At 40.4% G+C, this 23,869-nt stretch overlaps 1 protein-coding gene and 1 pseudogene across 5 annotated transcripts in view; both read left to right on the top strand.

Annotated features, from left to right (window-relative positions):
- Window positions 1–2,022: 2,022 nt before the first annotated feature.
- The window catches only part of XPO4 (exportin 4), a 114,483-nt gene continuing 92,636 nt past the window's right edge, over window positions 2,023–23,869 (top strand). For 4 of the 5 annotated variants that reach the window (XM_042926675.1, XM_042927170.1, XM_042926010.1 and 1 more), the window contains exon 1: window positions 2,023–2,188. In XM_042926675.1, the coding sequence (XP_042782609.1) occupies window positions 2,120–2,188 (69 nt within the window). In that variant the 5' untranslated portion in view covers window positions 2,023–2,119. Of the gene's footprint in view, window positions 2,189–4,820; window positions 4,845–23,869 lie in introns of those variants that run through there. The other variant, XM_042927236.1, reaches the window with a different exon arrangement.
- On the top strand, window positions 17,663–17,806 carry LOC122203130 (annotated as a pseudogene).

Here is a 23,869-nt window from a genome sequence, read left to right as displayed (position 1 = left end):
CCCATGACATCGTATGTGTTAAAGAAGTACTCTAAAAGTAGACGGTATGTATTTGTAAAATGTTCTTATTTCAGGAATATTTCAGCCAGATATCTACCTTTTCTTAGACAATTAACATTTCTCTTTTAGAAATTATTGGAATTTGCACAACTTCCTTCTATGCTACTCCAGGATAGGAAGAACATGTGGGTAGGCTGGAATACCACTTCTTAACCCTCCCCAGGAGAGTGTTATTGTTGAATAGATCAAGAAATAGTAGTCAGGTATTGGAGGGGAGGCTAAATTAGTAGGTAAATTCTGTTTGCCAACATTGAGATTTCACACCTTCATTGTTCACCCTACCCTAAAATTCAAGGCTCCCAGTTAATGTGAGATGTCTATAACTCACTTTATAAAGCCTCTAAATTCAAAAAACTTAATTTGAAAAGAAGCATACTCAACACATTTGATAAAATACTTTTTCTTCTTTCCCTTTTAAAAAAGTATTTAGATGAAACGTTCTTATGTAATTACACAAATCTTTTGAACACAAGGCCCGATCTGAAGCATGATAGGCCTCAAACATTTAATGTCATAAGCTATTCATTTGACTACACTTTTGTAGATATCACTGATCAGCAGTAATTACTCTTTGTAGCAGCTACATCATTTTTCAGATTGCTATCCTCAGTCTAATATTTATTCAGTGCCTACTATATGTCAGGCACTATGCTAATTGTTTAGTTTCACACAATTCTTAAAAAAGGTCACTTACTGCACTTTGGTTCGCTTTACCCTTTTGTAATGAAATAAAAGGTACTTTGTTACTCAAGCAGTGTAAACCTTGTTCGTTCCCTTTTTCAACTTCAAGTTGTAGAGACGTCAAATACAAGACACAACCTGATCTTCAATGGAGAAAATAATGCCTTTCTGTTGCAGTGACATTAAAACACACACACACACACACACACACACGCCTCAAAAGTATGGCTTACTTATAACTAGGAAGAACAAATACAGATTTCAACAGAGTAAATTTAACAAACACTGAAATGCATCGGACTTTCTGCGTAGCCCCAGGAAGCCGACCAGCACCAAAAGGCGTGTTATAGGAAAGTAGACGTCAGCTCAAAACAACCCCCCTCGTCCAAACAACTTTTCTAACAGTTAAAGCTGGTTTGAATACTGAAGTAGCTGCTTCAGGAAGGACTGCCTGCCTGGAATAAAGGAGATGAAGGCACTGGAGGGAAAGTCGGATCCCTATACACTCGAAAGAACCTGTCAACATGGATTCCAAAATTAGCATTACTGTGATGAATTCCTGAAACCCGACAAAACAGGCGGCAATGAGTTCTTTCTGAATTCAAGAAGTCTGGCGGTCAAGGTTAGGGCTCCTGCCTTTTCTCTCTCCAGCCTGATACAGCCCTTGGGAAGAGCTCGCAGTGATCTGCCGGCTAAAGACATTCGGACGGGCCTCCTGCGGGACCTCCATTAAGAGAGTGAACCGTTCTCTCCTGGAATGCTCCTTTTTATCGCAAGGAGGGACAGAGACTCGGGGCGCCGAGGACAGTGATGTTCTGAAAGGAGGCGCACTCTCGGGAGAGGAAATGGGGAGAGCGGTTCCGAGTGAGGTCCTACCCAGCGTGGAGCGTGGACAGGGAAGGAGGGGCCGGGATGCACACGGTGAGGGTCAGAGAACAGAGAGCGGAGCGGCGTCCAGGGCAGTGCCCGGGGACCGGGCGGGGTGTGTTCGCCGCGGAGGGAACCGAGCGGGTCACGGGCACGAGGGCCGAAGCGGCCGAGAGGCCGGGGCGCCGCACAGCACGCATGCGCGGGTCCGGAGCCCCCGGGGGCCCGCCCCGCGCGGCCGTCGCCGCCCGGGCCAACGGCCCCGGCCTCGCCCGGTACGGGAGGGCGGGCGCCCCCCCGCCCTAACGAGGCGGCCCGCCTCACGCTCCTCTCCTCCCCACGGCCCCAAGCCCGGCGGCCAGGTCAGGCCCGCGGGGGCCGCGACGCCGGCGTCAACCGCGGCTGCGACGGCCTCTGGGAGCGCGTGAGGCTCCGGGGTCGCTGCGGCGATTGGCCGGCCGCGGCGCCCGCTCCCATAATGCAGCGCATGGCGCGTCATTGAAGAGAGACCATGATGGCGGCGGCGCTGGGGCCCCCAGAAGTGATCGCTCAGCTGGAGAACGCGGCCAAAGTTCTGATGGTGAGTACACCGCGACCCCCGTACCCCAGCGTCTGCGGGCCTCTGGCTGGCCTTGCCGTGCCAGGCCTTCCCGCCCGCTGGGCCGGCGACCGGCCAGGGCCTCCCGGGAGCCCTGGAAGTGGAGGTGGCGGTGGCGTGGCGCAGGATTCTCCAGCCGACTTTCCTCTTGCCTTCGTTCCCCCCGCCTCCCGGGGCTGTCCTCATCGCCCAGGTGTCTGGCACCCCAGCCGGGCGACGGAACACGGTGCCGTAGGAAAGAGGGTTTCCTGTGCCACGGTCTTCACCGTACGCCCTGCCCCGCAGACCGGGTCGAGAGCGAGGCGCGGGGAGCGAGGTCCGGGTCATGCCCGCAGGGCTTTGGTCGGGGGCAGGGTGGGCGCCGCTGGGGAGTTGGTGCCACAAAGGAAGGGATAGCCCAGCCCAGGTGCTCTTAGCAACGCTGGTTTCCTCCGAGCCTTCGGGTCCTCAAGCTCTTTCTCTGACCTGCCACCTCTGGGGTAACCGCAGCCGCCAGCACGTGGGAGGACGGGGAGGGAGGGAGGGGAATCTTTGGGACCAAGGTCATTGGGGCAAAACTTTATTAAGTACCAAGCTCCCTGTGGGTCGCACATTAAAGGAGAGCTGAATCTAAGGTGCTCGTTGACTTCGTTCTTACACTGTACAGTGAACAGTTTGATGAGTAGGTTATTTACCCAGGGCGTTTGAGGAGGCTGAGTAAAGGGATTTAAAGAAAATAATCCACGCAGGGAGTAGAAGTAAGGATAAACCATATTCAGTTACTCGTAAACTGCGTATGCATTTTTTGGCTCGGCTTTGTTTTTGTAAGTTTTGATCTCCGCGTTTGTAGATGTTTGTTGGAAGTTAGAGGCTCAGTAAATTGCCTGAATTGATCCAGCCTTTCCAAGAATCTAATACAGCCAGCTTCGTTATTTTTTTGAACATTTTTCCTTTTGGTTCAGTGCTTGGATTATGTGTTCGAACATCGCATTTAAAAGTGTTTGAACTAATTCTAGCATCGTTTCTAGTTGGATTTATAAAGTTTTGTTTTCACACGCAACACCCGATAGCTCATGAAATTTAGCTAACGAAATTGAGAAGTCTAATGAAAGGAGGATATATTTGCTTCATTATGAGCAAAGCTAAGTGAATCTTTTAGTCACAGAACTGAGGAAAGTTTTCAGACTCTTGCAAGTTAAGTCCAGAAAAAAACTAGCTAGTATTCCCCCTTAATACAAGGTTCTTAAAATCCCTGACATGGTGTTTCCTGAAACATCTGAAAAAATTTCTAAGAGCCAGGGACTCTGTTTTTATTAGGCTCTGGAAGGAGTATGTGACCCCAAAAAGCATTGCTTTAGTTCTTACATTGATAAGATAAAATTAGTGTCTTTCATCACTGGCCTGAATATTAATTAGCATTTGTGTTTGCTAGTACCTTCCCTCTTCCTTGGCAAAGCTAGTTTTATCATCTGTAACAGTAGCTGAGAAGAATAGTAATAAGTTCTGTTTATTGAGTGCATACTACATGCCAGATACTGTGTTTGATGCTTTATATACTCTATTAATCCTGGCAACAGCTTTCCAGGGTTGAGAGAAAGTTTAAGTGGCACAGGTTACATAATTACTAAGTTGATGATTTAGGTTCAGAACTCAGATCTGTCTGGCTCTAAAGTTGGGGCTGTTTCCACTCTATCTCACCACTTCTTATGTATGTTGTGTAGATATCCGTTTACATACTTTTTAATGTTTCCAGAGTAAAGTACTGAAAAAAAAGTTATTAAAATTAGGAAATTTGTTTTTGGAAGCTTCCACTTACTATTCACAAATGTGTAAGTAACAATTATGGCGTTATTTCTCAACATGAAAACTGTATTCCAGTTTATTACTAGTAATAACAGTTCACTTTATTAAGTGCTTACTGTGTGCGAGGCACTATGCCAAGCGCTCTATGTACGTTAACTTTAATCATTACTATGAGGTGGTTATTATTACTTTCATTTTCCTTTTATAGATTAAGAGACTGGAACATGGAGATGCTAAGTAATTTACCCAAATTTGCGAGGAAAGTGGTAGAGTGGGAGCTTCAACTCAAGTCTGTCTGTTACCAGTTTGTGGTTCTTAACCTAAAGGGAAGTGGGACTAGAAAGCTAATATATTAATTCACTTGGGAATAGTTAAGATTGTTAAATCCTCAACTGTTAAGCATGAAGGTACCTTTTAAAAGGGTGAATGGTTTTAGCATTTATCCGTCTGAAGAAATATTGCTTATAGGAAATTGCTATATATTTTAGTTGTTACTATGTTTTGGGATTCCAAGTAATTAGTGATGTCTTTCACAATCACTTTGCTTAGTTTTTTCATTTGGTAGTCCATAGATTTCTTTTATGAAAATTGGCATCGAATTTTAGTATGCGGAAGAATCTCAAGACATCTTTATTTAGTACACAGGTCTTAGAGAGTCCACAATGGCTATCAGAAGGAAATTAAAACAAATTTTTTGATGCCAACATACGTTTTTGGTAATAGGGTTTATAGATTTTTATCAGCTTTTCTAAGGAAGTAGAGACCTTGAGCAATGAGCACCTAGTCTAAGCATTCTCCCTTCCATTCTACAGATGGGGAAACTGAGGTTCAAAGAGGTAGAAGTGACTTGCCAAAGGTAGGTCACAGAACAAATTAGTGATAAGAGTGATTCAGAACCTAGATCCCTCCTGTTTCAGAACTTAAAATTTTTTTTTTACTCAACCATGTTGCTTCTTAAAGTCAGCGTATTTATAATACCGTAAATGTTACATTTTATTGCTTGATGGGAAATTTTGAAATGTGTTTTTGGATATTGCAGTTGCTTCTTTGTAAACATCTATATTCAGTCCTATTTAGGTTATTGGATAAGCTGCCAAATCGTGTATTAGACCTTTAGAGTGAAAAATATATTCATCGATCTTATAGATCTCACCATAAAGAGTGATTTTCCTCTGTCTCAAACAGTGATAGGGAGCATTTTCTGTAGATTCTTGTAAATCCTGCTTAATCTTCTGATTCAAGCGAGGTTACTTGCTAGAAAATAAATGTGAAGGTGAACAAACTAGAGTGAGGATGGACTTTTGTAGGTTAGTAACTGTGCAGGTGAAGTTATTCTGAAAACATTGTGCAAATGGAAAGTTATGTAAGTAGGTGCTGAACATTTCTTCCCCAAAAAAGATTTCAGTTACCAGCTTTTTGTTTAAGATACCCAACCCTGAATTTTTGAGAGGATACTAAATGCATACTAGAGTAAGTAATGTGGATCATACTTCTGTGCTAATAACAGAAGGAGTTATTAGCAGTAGGAGTCTTATCTCTGACTGCATGAATTTAGCAGGTTACATCACAGACCTGAAAATGTGATGTTGTAGACACATTTTCTGTTATTTAAAATTATAACAGCAGTACTGGAACATATTATTTTAAAATATAGCAACCGCACACAAATACATGGAATAACGAGTCTCTCCTTCCTTTCCCCACTCTCAGTCTGCCTCCTTAAGCAATCCATATTAAATTTGAGTATACCTTTTTTCCTGTGCTTTTGTAATACCCATTATATAGTTTTTCCTTTTTTATGTTAATGAGAATGCTATAAATATTCTTAATTTTAGAAATCTTGGCGATGCCTTCTGAATAGTAAAAAATTCAAGCTGCACAGAAGGGTGTATAGGGGAACGTAAAAGTTCCCTAAGCTCCTGTTCCATCTCTTCAGACAGTTCTGTTTCTTGGGTGCATATATTAGAAATCTCTGAGCATAGGGACACCTGGGTGGCTCAGTCGGTCGGGCGCCCGACTTCGGCTCAGGTCATGATCTCGCAGTTGGTGGTTTGAGTCCCGCATCGGGCTCTGGGCTGACAGCTCAGAGCCTGGAGCCTGCTTCAGATTCTGTGTCTCCCTCTCTCTCTGCTCCTACCCCGATCACGATCTGTATCTCTCTCTCCAAAATAAATAAACATTAAAAAAAAATTAAAAAATAATCTCTAGGCATATAAGAGCATATGTCATGTTTATTTTTTATTTTTTTGTTTCTTTTTCGACATGTAAATATTTATTTGTGGGTAATCATAAATCAATGGGACCAGCACAAGACTAACACAGCCTCTATAATGCTGATAGCAATTTTACGTTTGTAGATGCATCCAGCACGCAGGATGTGTAGAACTGGTAGGCCCCAGGGTTAACAGAATCACATCTAAACCTTGTAGCTAGGACCAAGGGGTGACAGGGACCATGTTCTGAGGCTGCATAACTCTCCCCTCCCACCTCTCCCCAAAGAAGGACACATATCATTTTTTAAATGTATTTTTAAAAAACGGATTGGGGTGCCTGGGGGGTGCAGTTGGTTGAGCGTCCAACTCTTGTTTTCGGCTCAGGTCATGATCTCACGGTTCATGAGATTGAGCCCTGTGTTGGGTTCTGTGCTGACAGTGAATCCTGCTTGGGGTTCTCTCTCTCTTTCCCTCTCTCTCTCTCTCTCTCTGTGCCCCTCTATGCTCATGCATGCATTAGTGCGCTCTCTCTCAAAATAAAAAAAGTATTTTTTTTTTACATCAGTGAAAATTGTACAATCCATATGTTCCTGTGCTTTTCTTTGTTCACTTCATTGTAAATGAATTTAAAAATTCTTTTTAATTGTAAATGAATTTTAAAGGAAGTTTGTTTCCATTTTGTGTGTGCACATGAACAGATATAAAATGTAGCGTGTGTTTTGATTTTAGAGACATCCTAATGGAAAATGTATTCTTTTAATATTAATATCACATTCATTTGAATAATAAACCCAAAGAGTGCTTTATTTGTTTATATTCTTGAATTTCCTTGGTTTTGTTTTCCTGGCTCACTTGAGCTCTTGGGGATTGCCCTTCGCGAGTCTGCATAGCACTGACATAAGAAAGTATGGAGTACATATGTTAACATACTTCATAGAAAAATAATTTACTGTATTTTTTTTAAACCAAAATGGATTTAATAAATATAAATGCAGCTTTCATTAGAGATTCATGACTGGTTTTCATGGTTTTTATTGTGGTGGAATCTAGTTACTATTTTGAAAGCATCTACAAAATTGTAGTGCGATACCAAAAATTCTTATCTGATTCTCACATCAATCCTGTGAAGGAAATAGAAGAGATATGAAGCTTAATAAAGAAAATCTGAGATTCAGAGATGGTAAGTGATTTGCCTGTGGTCACAGAGCTACTCTGGATCTGGAATTAAGTCTCTGGCCACTCACCCATTCTGGAGCATTTCTTCAGTATGTGTTTGCTAGGCACAATGCTCTGTGTGCTAAGGAGATAGGAGAAAGACCTGTCTAGAAAGGAGAGTATAGTCTAATGAGGGAGAAAGGCAAAACTATCAGCAGCTGATAAGTAACCTAATGAAAGGCTAAAGTAGTGCTCTGTGAGAGTACAGAGGAGGGACAGCTGTCTCAGATTGAGGTGGGGACCTTGGGAAGGGCTCTTGGAACAGGTAATCCTTAAGCTGAGTTGTCAATGGCCGACAGTTTGGAAGTTTCCAGTTGGATAGTGGTATCTCAGGTAGAGGGATACATCTGCATGAAGGTCTGAGAGAACCAAATACCGTACTTCGGCAATATTTGAACATTTGTTTAACAGTTGGTATTTCCTGAGCCCATCCTATGTATAAGGTACAGTGCTTTTATTGTTTTCTGATCAGTGATGCACATGTCCTAAATTTAAGAATTTTGATTGTAGCATTTACTTGTTTTTATTGGAAAGATGCTTTATATTGAGTAAGCATTTTTATTTATTTCAGTTTTGTCTGCTGTGGCACTAGATATTAGAATACTGGCACTAGTATAATTCTTTTTTTATATTAAATATAATTTATTGTCAAATTGGTTTCCGTACAAAACCCAGTGCTCATCCCATCACCCACTAATATAATTCTTTTTTTAAAAAAAAACTAGTGGGGAATTTTTATTTAAAATTCAATTAAATGTGTATTTTGCAGTTGGATTTGTGTTAAACTCCACTAATTGGAACATAGCCAGTGATCTGGAGAAATGTGAAAAGACGTTTGAAATCATAGATACCCCAAAGGCAGTTGATAAAGTTTAACAGCATTTTATGTAAAACTTAATAAACTAGGAATTGGGGGAAAAAAGTACAATAAAAATAGTGGTGATATTCTTTTTTTTAGAGTTTTTTTTTTTTTTTAAATGTTTATTTTTTGACAGAGAGACAGAGTGCAAGCTGGGGAGGGGCAGAGAGAGAGGGACACACAGAATTCGAAGCAGTCTAACTGCTCATGAACCGTGAGATTATGACCTGAGCAGAAGTTGGATGCTTAACTGACTGAGCCACCCACGCGCCCCATGTATGCTAAACCTTTAAGAATGGCTGTCTAGAGAATGGGATTGGAAGTGGCAAGAGTCCTTTCTGTTTCCATATAGGTTGAATTTTTTACAATATAAAACATTGAATCACATATAATTAATATCATTCTGATAAGATTGAATATTGATGTGTTTTAAAATCTGTGACTGCCTTCTTGACTGTTCATTTTTTATCTCAAAGAAAACTAAAAGCTGTATCATGGCTCAAGCTGAATAAAAATTAATTTATAAGTCAGGCCATCCTATTTCTGCAGATGTGTTTAATGGGTGCTAGTTAAGCATAATCTTGCTACCAAATAAAATTGGGCTTTGAAACACAAGTTCGGCCATATTTCGTTCTTTCTCATTGCCATGTAGTACTCCATTGTGTATATAAACCACAATTTCTTTATCCATTCATCAGTTGATGGACATTTAGGCTCTTTCCATAATTTGGCTATTGTTGAGAGTGCTGCTATAAACACTGGGGTACAAGTGCCCCAACGTGGATGGAACTGGAGAGTGTGATGCTAAGTGAAATAAGCCATACAGAAAAAGACAGATACCATATGTTTTCACTCTTATGTGGATCCTGAGAAACTTAACAGAAACCCATGGGGGAGGGGAAGAAAAAAAAAAAAGAGGTTAGAGTGGGAGAGAGCCAAAGCATAAGAGACTCTTAAAAACTGAGAACAAACTGAGGGTTGATGGGGGGTGGGAGGGAGGGGAGGGTGGGTGATGGGTATTGAGGAGGGTACCTTTTGGGATGAGCACTGGGTGTTGTATGGAAACCAATTTGACAATAAATTTCATATATTGAAAAAAATAAAAAAAAAAAAGAAACACAAGTTCGGAAATAAAATCATTAAGAATTTCAGGACGGTGACAGCTGAGTGTCACATTAAGCCAGGGGCCCTGTTGAGGGTTGGACCCTGTGAGACTGCACAGGTCACACATCCAGGAAGCTGGCCTTTGGCTATAGCATGCTGGGCTTCAGGCCATCACATTTGATACGCTCCTTCCAGGCCCTTACGTGTATGTCTTCTCTTGGCTTGGAACACCCTTCTCCTTTTTCTGCCTAGTTAACGTTTAATTCTTCAGATCTTAATGTAGTTGTTTATTTTATCAAAGTAGCCTGACCACTCTTAGGGTACATTATTTTTTCATAGCTTCATCCACTTTAATGATATTTATTACACCTGCCATTTTATGCTATTTATTTGATTATACAATTGACTACTGGATTGTAAGCTTCACGAGGACAGGGGTTCTGTTTGTTTTTGCTTATCATTGACTCATGGTTGTGTCTGAACCACATTGCCTGGCATATAGTGAGCATTTGGTAATAATTTATGGGCTGAAATAATATGAACAGACTGCTGTAGGGGAAGGCATATAACATAGTAGTAGGTTTCAGAGGCAGATTACCCAGGTTTGAATTGAGGTTTTATTAGTGCTTGCTCTTTGCAAGGCTCTGAGTAAGTTTTGTCTTTTCGGCTTCTTAGAAACCTTCTTCTGCTTTTTCTCTGCATCAGCCATACTAGCTCTCTTTCAGTCTTTGTCCTGTTCTTCATTCTGCCTCAGGACCTTTCATATATCTTTCCCTCTGCCTAGAATATTCTTCACTTTCATCTAAGCCTTCAGGTCTCTCCATGGTCACTTTCTCAGGAAGGCCTTCTTCAGCTTCCCTGAAAGGTGAGACTTATGTGTCCTACTCTTAGATAACTGTGTAGTTCTTTCATAACACCTAGCACATTTGAGATTTTACATTTATTTGTGTGATTAACAAATAAATGTTGGTCTCCTTTGCTAGACTCTAATATGTGTTAGCTTGTTTGCACATAGTATTTGCTCAGTAATACTTGTTGAAGGAAAAAAGTGTACAAATAAATGAGGAAGGGAGTACTTGGTGATGAGCCTAGGGAAGCAGGCAAGGGGCTGAGTTATCTTAAGGCCTTATTTGCCACAATAATTCAGCTTGAATGTCCCCAGTAGTGTGACTTGTCAGATCTGTGGTTCCATATGTGAAAATCTGACTGAGGGAAGCAGTGTGAGGTAGGAAGACAAGTTAGGAGGCTGTTAAAATTGTGCAGCAAAGAGATGATGAGATTATAAGCAAAAAGCTGGGAGGGGGTGTGGGGGACATTAATATTCTAGACAAGTCTTTAACGCCACAGTGACTCTTATGGTAAAGGAGAGTGAATATATATTTCGGGGAAGCTGGGAGTATCCTGCAATAGCTTATAGAAGCCCCAAATTTCTCAACTTTTTCCTTAGAAGTTAACAGAAATTTCATTGTGATTCATAATGTCTCTGTTTTAATATAAAATCATTTGACCTCACTCTGGATAAAATTAATAATGTTAGAAAGCTGGTCTGTCTTTATTCTGTGGTTTGTGGCTGGGCTAGAGGACTAATTAGATAACAGTAGTAGTGTGATAGTAAGCTACTTGGATGAGATATTAGAAAAGTCACCCTGTTGCTTTATTAGACACATGAGAAATTGTTGAAATTTAGAAATTGAGTATAACACAGCAGCTCTGGAGCCAGACTGTTTGGATTCTTCTTGGCTCTAACCTCCAAGTAGCTGTGCGACATCTGGCAAGTCAGTTATCCTCTGTGGATCTGTTTCTTCGTCTCTACAATAGAAAAATCGTAATATCTATCTGGTGCAGTTAATGTGAGAATTAAACGATTTCACTTACATTAAAAGGAAAGTGTTGAGGGTAGTGCCTGGCACATGTACTTTAATGTATCGGATAGCATTGCATCAAAGCACATGAGTCAAGGTAAGCTTGTGAGTCAGCACTCGGGAAATAGTTGTTCAGTTGATTAAGTTTCTTCTAGAGTAGTGCCGACAGAGCTTTCTGGGTTGAGGGAAACGTTTTGTATCTGCACTCTCCAGTACAGTAGCTGCTAGTGACATGTGGCCATTGAGCACTTGAAATGGGACTAGTGGCATGGAAGAGCTAAAATTTTAATTCATGTCAATAGCCACGTGTGGTGGATAGTGACCTCCATATTGGGCAGCACACGTCTAGCGCGTGGCCCTGTGTCTCTTTGCGTTCTTCTGATTGGTGAATACCGATTCCAGATTTCATGTAATTCTCATAGGTTCTGTCATCACTTCTGGTTATGGCATTGCCACTGTTAAAATGCAGTAGGTGCTGATGCTAGATGTCAGATGCTGTATCTTTAATAGGTTTTACCTTGTAATTCTGACCCTTGCTCTAGAATCATCAAAACAGATACTTTTGCAAACGTTGGTGGCACATAACATTGATGAAGAGAAGGTGACCATGTTCCTTCGCATCATAATTAAAACTGTTTTAGGTTTGTAAACGCTAATTAGAATGATCAAGACAGTGAATTTTTCATCACCTTTGTACACACACCTGCCTTGTTACGCTTGCCCACTTAACAAACTCCATCAAGCAATTTTTTATGCAGACCTCGTTAAAGGGTAAGAATAAAAGAAAGTGTCACACATCCTCTGAGCGGAACAAGTTGATCCATGTTCTCATTACAGAGTATTGGGTAACGAGGTGATTCTTGTGTAATGACTGACTGCGTGAGGATGCTCTCATTTCCTTCTTGTTCTTGGAAGTGTATAGTGCATTCATTGATTCTTGTGTTCTCTAGAAAACTGGGACAAGGTTTCTCATCTTTGCCACTGGTGACATTTCGGGCTGGATAATTCTTGCTGTGGTCTGCCGTGTGCATCAGGTATTTTTAGCGGCATCCTGAACCCTGGTTCACTAGTTGCCAGCAGCACTTCCCCGTTGTGACGACAAAAGTGTCTCTAGACATTGCCAGACATCCCCTGGGGGACCAACAGTGCCTCGGTTGAGAACCAGTGATCTGGAACATTGTCATCTATAGACACAGGGTCCGAGATTTTTTTTTAAGTTTATATGTTTATTTTGAGAGTGCATACAAAGGGGCAGGGAGGGCAGAGAGAGAGAGAGAGGGAGAGACAGAGAGAGAGAGAGAGAGAGAGAGAGAGAGAGAGAGAATCCCAAGCAGGCTCTGCACCGTCAGCACAGAGTGTGATGTGGGGCTTGGTCCTGTGAACCCTGAGATCATGACCTGAGCCGAGATCAAGTCCAGACGTTTGACCGACTGAGCCACCCAGGTGCTTCGGAGATTACGTTTATATGATCAGTTTTATCATCATTAATAGCGTCTGTCCATTAGAATTTTCTGCAGTGATAGGATTTTCTATATCTGTGTTGTCTAACGTGATAACCATTAGTAACACTTGGCTATTAAACACTAGAAATGTGGCCAGTGCACCTGAGGAATTAAATTTTTAATTTAATTTAAACTAATTTAAACAACTAAATGTGGCCAGTGGCTCCTGTGTTGTGTACATCTAGAGTGCTGTTCTTTTGTCTTTGTGCATCATCTTCTGATTCACCTCATAATTGTGTCTTGTCAGTTTTCTTCTCTTTCTCATTATGGGAGGAAAAGAAAGAATTCTGAAATCTCAGCACTATTCAACAAAACCTAAAATAAAATAAAGACTATTAAAATGGTGTTTCCAGGTTTCTTTTATACCTTTCTTGAAAGGTCATGCTTTACTCTGAGCAAGGTAGTAAAAAAAAAAAAAGAAAGAAAAAGAGGCTAATATAATAGTGTTGATTTATTTTGCTATTGCATTACTTTTCTAGGCGATTTAATCATTTCTTACTTTTAAATTTTGTTCTTATTTTAGCCTTAACATAGTTGGGAATAATTGATGAGTTCTGATGACATAGTCCTTAGAATGGTGAAATGACAAAATATTTCAAGATATTTAAAAATATGATTGCTGGGGCGCCTGGGTGGCTCAGTCGGTTAAGCGTCCGACTTCGGCTCAGGTCATGATCTCGCATCTTGTGATTCAAGCCCCACGTTGGGCTCTGTGCTGACAGCTCAGAGCGTAAAGCCTGCTTCGGATTCTGTGTCCCCCTCCCTCTTTTCCCCTCCCCTGCTCTCTTTCTCTCTCTCAAAAATAAACAAACATTAAAAAAAAAGTAATAAAAATAAGATGGCTAAGATCCCATTATGAATCTTAGAAAAGGGTCTAGTAGGTTCATAAGTGACTTCAAATTAGAATGAGTTTTATTCTAATTTTTAAAAAGGAAATTTTCTATTTATTCTTTGAAATACCTCTAAGAGGGGCGCCTGGGTGGCTCCATCAGTTAAGCTTCCGACTCGTGATTTCAGCTAGGTCATGATCTCACAGTTTGTAAATTTGAGCCCTGCATGGAGCTCTGTGCTGACAGTGTGGAGCCCGCTTGGGATTCTGTCACTCCCTCTCTCCCTGCCTCTCTCCCACTCACACAGACTCTCTCTGTCTCTTTCAAAATAAATAAACTAAAAAAAAAAAATTTTTTTTAATACCGCTAAGAAGAAACAAAAATTACAAAATAGCAAGCATTACAAATAGTTCTTAAAAAACAAACAAACCAAAAACTTGCTTATTAGGGGCTCCTGAGTGGCTCCCTAGGTTAAGCCTCCAGCTCTTTTTTTTTTTTTTTTTTTTAAATTTTTTGTAAGTGGTTATTTATTTTTGAGAGAGAGAGACAGAGTGTAAGCGGGGGAGGGGAAGAGAGAGAGGGAGACACAGGAAGCAGGTTCTAGGCTCTGAGCTGTCAGCACAGGGCCTGACGTGGGGCTCGAACCCACAAACCGTTAGGGCCCGACCCGAGCTGAAGTCAGATGCTTAACACTTAACTGGCTGAGCCACCCAGGGACCCAACTCTTGAGGTCAGCTCAGATCAGGATGTCACTGTTTGTGAGATCCGGTCCTGCATCGGGCCCTGCACTGGCAGCACGCGGCCTGCTTGGGACTCTTTCTCTCCCTCTCTCTCCGCCCCTCTCCCGCCCTCTCGCGGTCTTTCTCCAAAAAAAAAAAAAAAAAAAAAAAAAAAAAAAAAAAAAATTTTAATAAAAAATAATTTAAAAAGAACGTTCTTTAAACAAAAAAATGAGTCCACAGGACCCTGATGTATACCAACACTTGCGGATAGTTTAAGGGAATGCGTTTCTTGCCTCCACATTAGTGTGATGTTCGTTAGGGTTTTTTGTGAATTCTTTTTATCTGGTTACGGAAGTTTCCACTTATTCCTACTTTGTGAAAAGCTTAGCCATGGATCTTATTAAACATGTTTCTGCATTTTTTGTGATGACATAGCTTTCTCTTTTAATATGTTAATGTGGTAAAAGACGTCAGTTTTCCAATGTTAACCCAGATTTGTAGTCCTGGGATAAACTAACTTGGTCACAGTGTACATTATTATTTTTATTTTTTTAAAATTCCATTGTTGTATTTAGTATGTGAACTCTCAAGATTTTCCCATCTCTGTTCATGGGTAAGGTTTGCCTGTAAGTTTCACGTTGTTCTCATCTGATTTTGGTATCTGCATATTTATGATGATATGCTAACTAAAATGGGTCAAAGAGTGTTCTGTCTTTTGTATTCTCTGGACATTTGTGTTGTAGGATTGGAATGATTTATTCCCTGCTGTTTGGTAAAATCATCTGGATCAGGAACTTAAAGGAAAAACTATTTTAAACTGATTTGATTTATCTAATAGTTGCAGGACTGTTCAAGTTTTCTATTTCTTTTTTTTTTTTTTTAATGTTTACTTATTCTCAAGAGAGAGAGACAGAAAGAGACAGAGTGTGAGTGGGGGAGGGCCACAGAATCGGAAGCAGGCTCCAGGCTCTGAGCTGTCAGCACAGAGCCCAATGCGGGCTCAAACTCACGAACTGTGAGGTCATTGTCTGAGCCGAAGTCAGACGCTTAACTGACTGAGCCACCAGGTGCCCCTCAAGTTTTCTGTTCTCAAGTTCGTTTTGTTATATTTTTCTAGGAATTTGTCCATATCACATATGTTTTTATGTTTATCACTATATAGTTGTTTGTTATTTTTTCACTATCTCTTTATCGTTCAAGACCCAGGTAGTTACAAGCTTTTTTAGTATTGCCTGTTTATAAATTGTGTTCTCCCTCCCTTGATTAATCTTGTTTTATTAATTTTATTAGTCATTCCACAGAAGCAACTTTTGTTTGCTTTATTTTTTATTTTTTATTTTTGCTTTTTTATCTTTATTGTACATATTGTATATATAATTTCTGTTTCATCATTTTCTACTCCCTAATATTTCCTTCATTCTGTTTTCTTTGGGTGGGTTCTGCTATGGTTTCTAAGTTCTTACATTGGAGGTTTAGCTTGTTGGTTTTAACCTTCTTAATTTCCAGTGCAAGCATTTAAAGCTATGCATTTTCCTCTTGCACTCAACTTGCATACACAGATTTTTGCTACACCATATTTTGGGTCAAGGGTGGCTCAGTGGGTTAAGCATTTATTTACTCTTGATTTTGGCTCAGGCCATGATCTCACGGTTTCATGAGTTTGAGCCCTGCATCAGGCTCCGTGCTGACAGGACAGAGCCTGTTTGGGATTCTTTCTGTCTCTCTGTCTCTGCTCCTCCCCTGCTCACGCTGTCTCTGTCTTTCTCAAAAATAAATAAATAAACTTAAAAACAACGAAGTATTTTTGGGTTCATTTTTAATGTTTTCCATTATTGTTTCTTTCATCTTTGAATTTTTCTAGTTTTTGTTTTTAGTCAGGTTCTAACTTAATTGCTTTGTGAGAATGTGTTACGTATGTATCAGTTACTTAAACTTTGTTAGAATATGCCTTATGGCCTAGAATATTCTCAGTTTTTGTTCAGCACATATTTGAAAAGAATGTGTGATATCCAGTTAAACATGCAAGTTATGTATGTCCCTTAAATTAAGCTTGTTAAATCTTTTTGTCTCCATAAGCTGGCAGTTACCAAGAGAGACATTAGTGGATTTGTTGGTAGTCCTCTCATTTTTGCTTAATTGATATTTGAGACTGTGTATTATTTACATACTACTTCAGTGAACCCTTTAATGATTATTAGATGACCCACTTCTCTTTAGTAACATTTTATCTTAAATTCTTTTTTTTTTTTTTTTTTTAACATTCATTTATTTTTGAGAGAGAGAGAGAGACAGAGCAGGAGCAGGGGAGGGGCAGAGAGAGGGGGAGGCACAGAATCTGAAGCAGGCTTCAGGCTCTGAGCTGTCAGCACAGAGCCCTACATGGGGCTCGAACCCACGAACCATGGAGATCATGACCTGAGCTGAAGTCGGACCCTTAACTGACTGAGCTACCCAGGCACCCCTCTTAAATTCTGGGGGTTTTTTCCTGCTGTTATCATAGTTATATCAATTTCGTTAACTTCTTTTGATTAGAATTTGCTTGGTACGTCTTTTTCCAGCCTTGATTTTCAGCCTTTCTATGCCTTTGGTTTTTTTGTATGCATGAAGTTGGATTTTTTTTATCCAGCCTGACAATCTCAGTTTTTTATCTACAGTTTAGTTTATCTTATTTATTTGTGATTACTGATAAATTACATATTTTTGTTGTCTTTGTGTGTGTGTGGTTCTTCCTTTGCGTTCTTTGAGAATTCGATAATCTTTTGTTCCTCCTTCCATAGTTTGGGTGTCTAATGTGCATGTTCTTTATTTTCTGTTTTTATTCTTTTATTGACCATGGCAGACGTTTTGGCATGTGTACTCCATTTAGTTTAAAGTTAATCTGTATATACTGTCTCAGAACAGTGCAAGAACTTAAAACCACCTCTCCTGACTTACATGCTATATATTTTCCAGAATCTTAATCATATTTTTTTAATTAAGTTTATTTATTTTGAGAGAGAGAGAGCGAGAGAGAGAGAGAGAGAGACAGCGACAGCACGAGTGGGGGAGGGGCAGAGAGAGAGAGAGGGAGAAAGAGAATCCCAAGCAGCATCCACACTGCTAGCACAGAGCCCAGTGTGGGTCTGGAACTCAGGAGCTGCATGGTCATGACCCAAGCTGAAATCAAGAGTCAGACGCGTAACCGACTGAACCACCTGGGTGCCCCTTAATCACCTGTTTTAATTTCACAAATTAATCACTTAAACAATATCAGTATTTGCTTAGATTTATTCACATAGTTAATTTGTCTATAATCTTTTGCATTTAAGGCTTTCCATCCGGTATCATTTTCCTTCTTCAGAGTTTCCTAAAGGAAGTGTGTGTTTCGATCGCTTCTCGGCCTTTTGGCTAAGATCAAGTGTAGGAAGTGTGTGTTTCGGTAGTAAAAGTTTTTATTTGGAGGAACATATCTTCAATTATATTTTAATCCTTGAAAGATGTTTCCTGGATCTACATTTCTAAGGTAATAGTTACTTTCCATCAGTACTCTGAAAATGTTATTTTGTTTTCTCTCTAATCTGGTTTCCCCTTAGGAAGTTGTGCTTTTAGTCAGTTACTTCTTTGAAGGTAATCTTTTTTTCCTTTGGCTGCTTTTAAGATCTTTTGATTTTTGAATTCTTCAGTTAAACTGTGGTATCAGTAATATGATTTCTTTTTTATTCTGTTTGAATTCATTGGGTTTTTAGGGTTTCTCATCAATTTTGGAATTTTACAAACTTACAAATTTGGAATATTTCCTGGCATTTTTCTTTGTAATCTTTATTTTTCAAAGTTGTTGCCGGATGCTGTATCAGTCAAGATCTTGGCAGAGGAACACTCAAAGGGATAATTGAGGAGAGTTAGTGAAGGGACTGTTGACAAAGGTTGGGGAGGATACGGTGTAAGGGACCCACAGAGGATGGAGAAGTCATTGTTGGGGCCTGAACGGGCAGGGAGGGAGAGTGGAGAATCCGAGAGAGCTATAGCTGTAGGCGAGAGCAGCCTGACAGGCTTTTGGTGGAGAAAAGGAGCAGCTGGGGCTGGGGCAAGGAAGCCTGGAAGATACAGTTTCTGTAGGTTAGTTTCCCGGGGCTTTCACCTTCACTTTGTTGTCCAAGACTCTTAGTATTTGTGCCTTTCTGCATTCTTCATAATTTTTTGTCTTTTCAGTTTTCTCCTCAGTGTGTTTAATCTGCCTTTTAATCTATCCATTGAGGTTTTGCCATTTTGGGGGGCATATTAATGTACAATAAAATTCACAGATCTTGGGTGTCCAGTGTGACAAGTTTGGACAGTTGTATGTATATCCCTGTAACTACCCTCTAAACAAGATTTATGTCTATAAATACTTACGTTTCTTTTGTTATGTTGATCCTAAGAGATCTGTTGTGTTATCTTGCTGCTTTTACTATTTTTAAGTATAGTAAAACCTTGGTTGGTGAGCATAATTCATTCTGGAAACATGCTTGTAATCCAGAGCACTTGTATATCAAAGCAAATTTCCCCGTAAGAAATAATGGAAACTCAGATGATTCGTTCCACAACCCCAAAATATTCATATAAAAGTGATTGCAATACTATAATACAATACAAAATAATAAAGACAGTACAAAATATAGGGGCGCCTGAGTGGCTCAGTCAGTTGAGCGTCCGACTTTGGCTCAGGTCATGATCTCGCAGTCCATGCGTTCAGGCCCCGCGTCAGGCTCTGTGCTGACAGCTCGGAGCCTGGAGCCTGCTTTGAATTCTGGGTCTCCCTCTCTCTCTGCTCCTCCCCCACTCATTCTCTGTCTCTGTCTCTCTCTGTCAAAAATAAATAAACATTAAAAAGCATTAAAAAGAAAGTACAAAATATAAAGAAAAACAAATTAGCCCGCACTTACCTTTGAAAACCTTCGTGGCTGGTGTGAGGGAGACAAAGGAGGAGGGTTATTGTGTAGGACGACTTTGACTATCACTACCGGAATCACCGCTATCTGTTGGCTCAATGGCATCTTTTTCTGCACGGGGCCGTTGTATACACTCGCATGGATGTTGACTACAGCACAGTATTAATACACTCTTGTCATGTACTGTATTTAACGTAACTGGCAATAAGGCAGCAGAGGAAAGGGTCTGCATCTGCAGGCGCTTGACCTAGAATGAAGCAAAGCATATGCCTAAGCTTTCTCTTGTCTGGAAAAGCAAAGGACTGTCCACAGGTGCTTTGAAGTGACAAAAAATAGACTAGTGCCAGTGGTGGGCGCCTTCCAAGCGTTCTGAAAAATCGCTGATTTCTGCCAAACACCGCGGCCTGAGAGCAAGCATCTGAGCATGGGCGATGATCACCCACAATCCCAGTGAGAGAGACAGACAGACAGACAGAGAGAAGAACCATTGACTCAGTATTGATACGTGACATTCGGCATCACATACTATTAGCACTGCAAGCCATCGCTTGTGTATCAAGTTAAGGTTTTTTAGAAATGTTTGCTCACCTTGGGGAACACTCAGAGAGCAAGTTACTCACAATCCAAGGTTTTACTGTACTTTCACATTGTTGTACAACCATCACTGCTGTCTCCAAAATTTTCCCATTATTCCATACGAAAACTGTATAACTCATAAAATAATAACTCCTTATTTCTGCCCCCGCCCCACCCTAGGTAACCACTTTTTACACTCTTTTTCTAGTTTATTTTAGGTACCTCATATAAGTGGAATCCTGTGGCATTTATCTTGTGTCTGGCTTATTTGCCTTACAAAATGTGTCCAAGATTCATACCTGTTGTAGCATGTATCAAAAATTCATTCTTTCTTAAGGCTGGATGTATGCCATTGTTTGTGTACATTTATTACCTTTTGTTCATTCATCAGTGGGTGTGGTTATTCCATCTTTTTGGCTATTGGGAATAATACTGCTATGGATATTGGTGTGTGGTCTCTTTGAGCCCTGTTTTCAGTTCTTTTGAGTATCTTCCTAGATGTGGAGTGCTGTCTTGTGTGATAATTCTGTGTTTAGTTTTGTGAGGAACTGTCATACTATCTTTCTCTTTTTTTTTTATTTATTTTTTATTTATTTATTTATATTTAAAAAAAAATTTTTTTTTAACGTTTATTTATTTTTGAGACAGAGAGACAGAGCATGAACGGGGGAGGGTCAGAGAAAGAGGGAGACACAGAATCTGAAGCAGGCTCCAGGCTCTGAGCTGTCAGCACAGAGCCCGACCCGGGGCTCGAACCCACGAACTGTGAGATCATGACCTGAGCTGAAGTCAGTCGCCCAACCAACTGAGCCACCCAGTCACCCCTCTGTGAATTGACTTTTTATTCTGCTGATAGTATCATTTGATATGTAAAAGATTTTATTTGCTTAAGTCTGCTTCATACATATTTAGGTTTTTTAAACATTTTGTATCACGTTTCTGAATATTTGTGAATTTTGTTGATTTGATTCTTTAATGTGTTGTTCTGCAGACCCATGGTAGCTTGTTTCTTCATGTGTTTGAAAATTTTTGAATATTAGCTCTTGGAGATGTTTCTGGAAAAGTCTGAAGCCTGGATTATGGTGCATTACTCCAGGTGCCTTAGGTGCATGACCAACATAGGGCTACTTTAAGTTTATTGGCTTGAAGTTTTGGGACCACATGGGTCCTGTTGAAATGAGGCAGGAAACCTGTTTGAAGGCCTGTTCTTGGTTATCAGTTGTCTGAAGTAATGTTCCTTCTCATCTGTCCTTAAGATCCAAACTAGCAAGTTGCTCTCTCCCTCTCTTCCTCCCTTCCTCCCTTCCTCCCTGTTTTTGTTTGTTAATGCTTTATGCTTACACTGAGGACCCCAGCTTTATGTGGAGGGGTGTCCTATTAGATCCCCATCTTAGGAGGGCCCTGACCGTATATCTTATGTCTTCTGTACTGCTTGGGTAGCCATCAGAATGGAAACTCAAGGTCACCTGAAGTTGACAAATGTCTCTAGGGTAAATGCATGAGTGCCATATTTTATCTTTGGATTCCTGCTTTGGTTTTTCTTTGTTTTTTGTTTTTTGTTTTTTTAGCTTCTGAGGATTCCTTAATTTCTTGTAAGCTCAGCAATACATTTAAAAATGTAGAAATATTTTATCCACATTATTTGATTTGATTTTAGCAGAAGAGTTGTTCTGGGTATCCCGTCAGGAGAGCTGTGAGGAATGGCTCATTTTAAAAAATGCACGAGTACGAGAACAGTGCAGGTCATAACCATGATCTCATCTCCTGGGCTAGCAAATGTGAATGTAGCCATTTTGCGTACAAACTGAAAAATAATCTATTGAAGCTGCCTATGGGTCCCTTTCATAAGATTTTTTTTTTTTTAATAGTTATTTTTGAGAGAAAGACCTGGGGAGGGGTAGAGACCGAGGAAGATCTCAGGTGGGCTCTGTGCCGACGGCAGAGAGCGAGCGCCACGCGAGGCTCAGACTCACGAGCTGTGAGATCAGGACCTGAGCCAAAGTCAGACACTTAACTGAACCACTCAGATGCCCTGGATCCCTTTTAGGTACCATTCTCCAGACTCTGCTTCTTCATCTCTAACGAGAAGCATGCTTTTAAAATTGTTGATCCTTGGGGCGCCCAGCTGGCTCAGTTGGTGGCGCACTCAACTCTTGATCTCAGGGTTGTGAGTTCGAGCCCCACTTTGGTTGTAGAGATTGCTAAAAAATAAATCTTTAAGACATTTTTTCAAAGGGGCACCTGAATGCCTCAGTCGGTTAAGCATCTGACTTCGGCTCAGGTCATGATCTCACAGTTCGTGAATTCGAGCCCCGTGTCGGGCTGTGTGTTGACAGCTTGGAGCCTGGAGCCTGCTTCGGATTCTGTGTCTCCCTCTCTCTCTGCCCCTCCCCTGCTTGTGTGCTCGTGTACCCTCCCTCCCTCCCTCTCTCTCTCTCTCAAAAATAAATAAACATTTTAAAAAAATAATTAAAAAAAACAGTAAAGTAAAATTGTTTTTCCTTACCTTCCGTGTTTTCACACTTTGTCCACAAAGGAAAATAAAAATACTACCATACTTTTGAGTTTTTGAAGTTTTACCTAGATGATATGTTGTATAGGTTCAGTCATTTGCTTCACTCAGAATAATTTTCAGTTTAGCCACTTTGGTAAATGTCGCTGTAGTTTGGTCTTTAACTGTATGACTGTACTACGATATATTCCCTATTGATGGAATTCGAATTGCTACTCTTTTTTATTTGTCTGTTATGGTAGTGCTGAGGAACATCTTTATGTGAGCTTTCTTTGTGTGGGGGAGAGGTTCTCTAGAGAATAAATGCCTAGAAGGGGACTTGTGCATACCTTGCTGTTCAGGGCCATCAACTTTTTCTAGGTAATCCCAAAATTCCAAATTAATGTTCCATTTTTACATTGGAAAAATGCAGGCTTACAGCTATCTACAGTACTCCCAAACTTCTTAAACTCTTGTTTTTGTACTAATTTTTTTTAACCTGCATCATTTTTCATTCCCCCTCAGAAACAGTAGCTTACTGTTTTAATTGCATTTCAGTGGTTTCTAGTGAGGTTGAGTATGTTTTTAGGCTTATTAGCCATTTTTACTTTCTTCTCTGTGACTTGTCTAGCCTGTAGTTCATTGGCCATTTTTCTATTACATTGTGTAATTGGTTGGATTGGATTAGGCAGCATGTAACCCCAAAGTCCAGTAACGTTGTCTTTTTGAAAAGGATTATTTTTTCTCACCTGAAGCGTGGAGATAAAGTGATCCGACGATGGTCTGATGGCTTCCAGGATAGCACCAGGGGCTCATGCTGCTGCTGCTGCTTTCTTCTTTCCGTTTCTATGTTTACAGTTCGTGGCTGGTGTCTTCCTGTGGTCCGAGATGGTTAGTAGAGCTACAGCCACCATATCCATTTCCAGGGGGTAGGAAAGAAGATCTATGGGCAAGAGAAAAATGTGTTTCAGCTGAATCAGCTGCCTTTAGGAAGTCCTACCCCAAGCTTTGTTGATGTCTTATTGGCCAGAACTTAGTCCCTAGTCCCGCAGGGCACTAAGAAGTGTTATTCCTCGAGGCGCGGTGCCTCATACTCAAGTTCTTGACTGAGGAAGAAGAGGGGTAGCTGTCAGTTTCTGCTGTAAGTTGTCTTTTGTGGGAGTTTTTATGTTCTGAGTATTAGTCTTTTGTTAATTATATTCAGTGCAGTTATTACTGCCTCCTAATCTGTGTCTGGTCTTTTCACTTCCAGTTAATGTTGAGAAGGTTATACTTTTAATATAGTCAAATAAAAAGGATTTGTGCCTTTTATTGTTTAAAAAGTTCTTCCCCACTCTGACATACTCTCCTACGTTTTCTTCTTAATATTCTGTTAAAAACGTTAAAAAATTTTTGCTTTTCATTTTTCAGTCTTCCATTCCCCTAGAATTTATTATATGTATGATATGAATTAAATATCTGACCTTTTGTTTTTGCTTATAAATAGCCAACTTTCTGGTGCCATTTGTTGTACAGTCTAACCTTTCCTCACTATTTTGTCATATGTCATGGGTCTGTTTCTGGGAAGTCTCTCTGCTCCCTTGTTTGTTTCTCCTGTTCT

This window comes from Panthera leo, chromosome A1, assembly GCF_018350215.1.
Source record: "Panthera leo isolate Ple1 chromosome A1, P.leo_Ple1_pat1.1, whole genome shotgun sequence".
Lineage (NCBI taxonomy): Eukaryota > Metazoa > Chordata > Mammalia > Carnivora > Felidae > Panthera > Panthera leo.
This window is presented reverse-complemented; position numbering and strand designations above follow the sequence as displayed.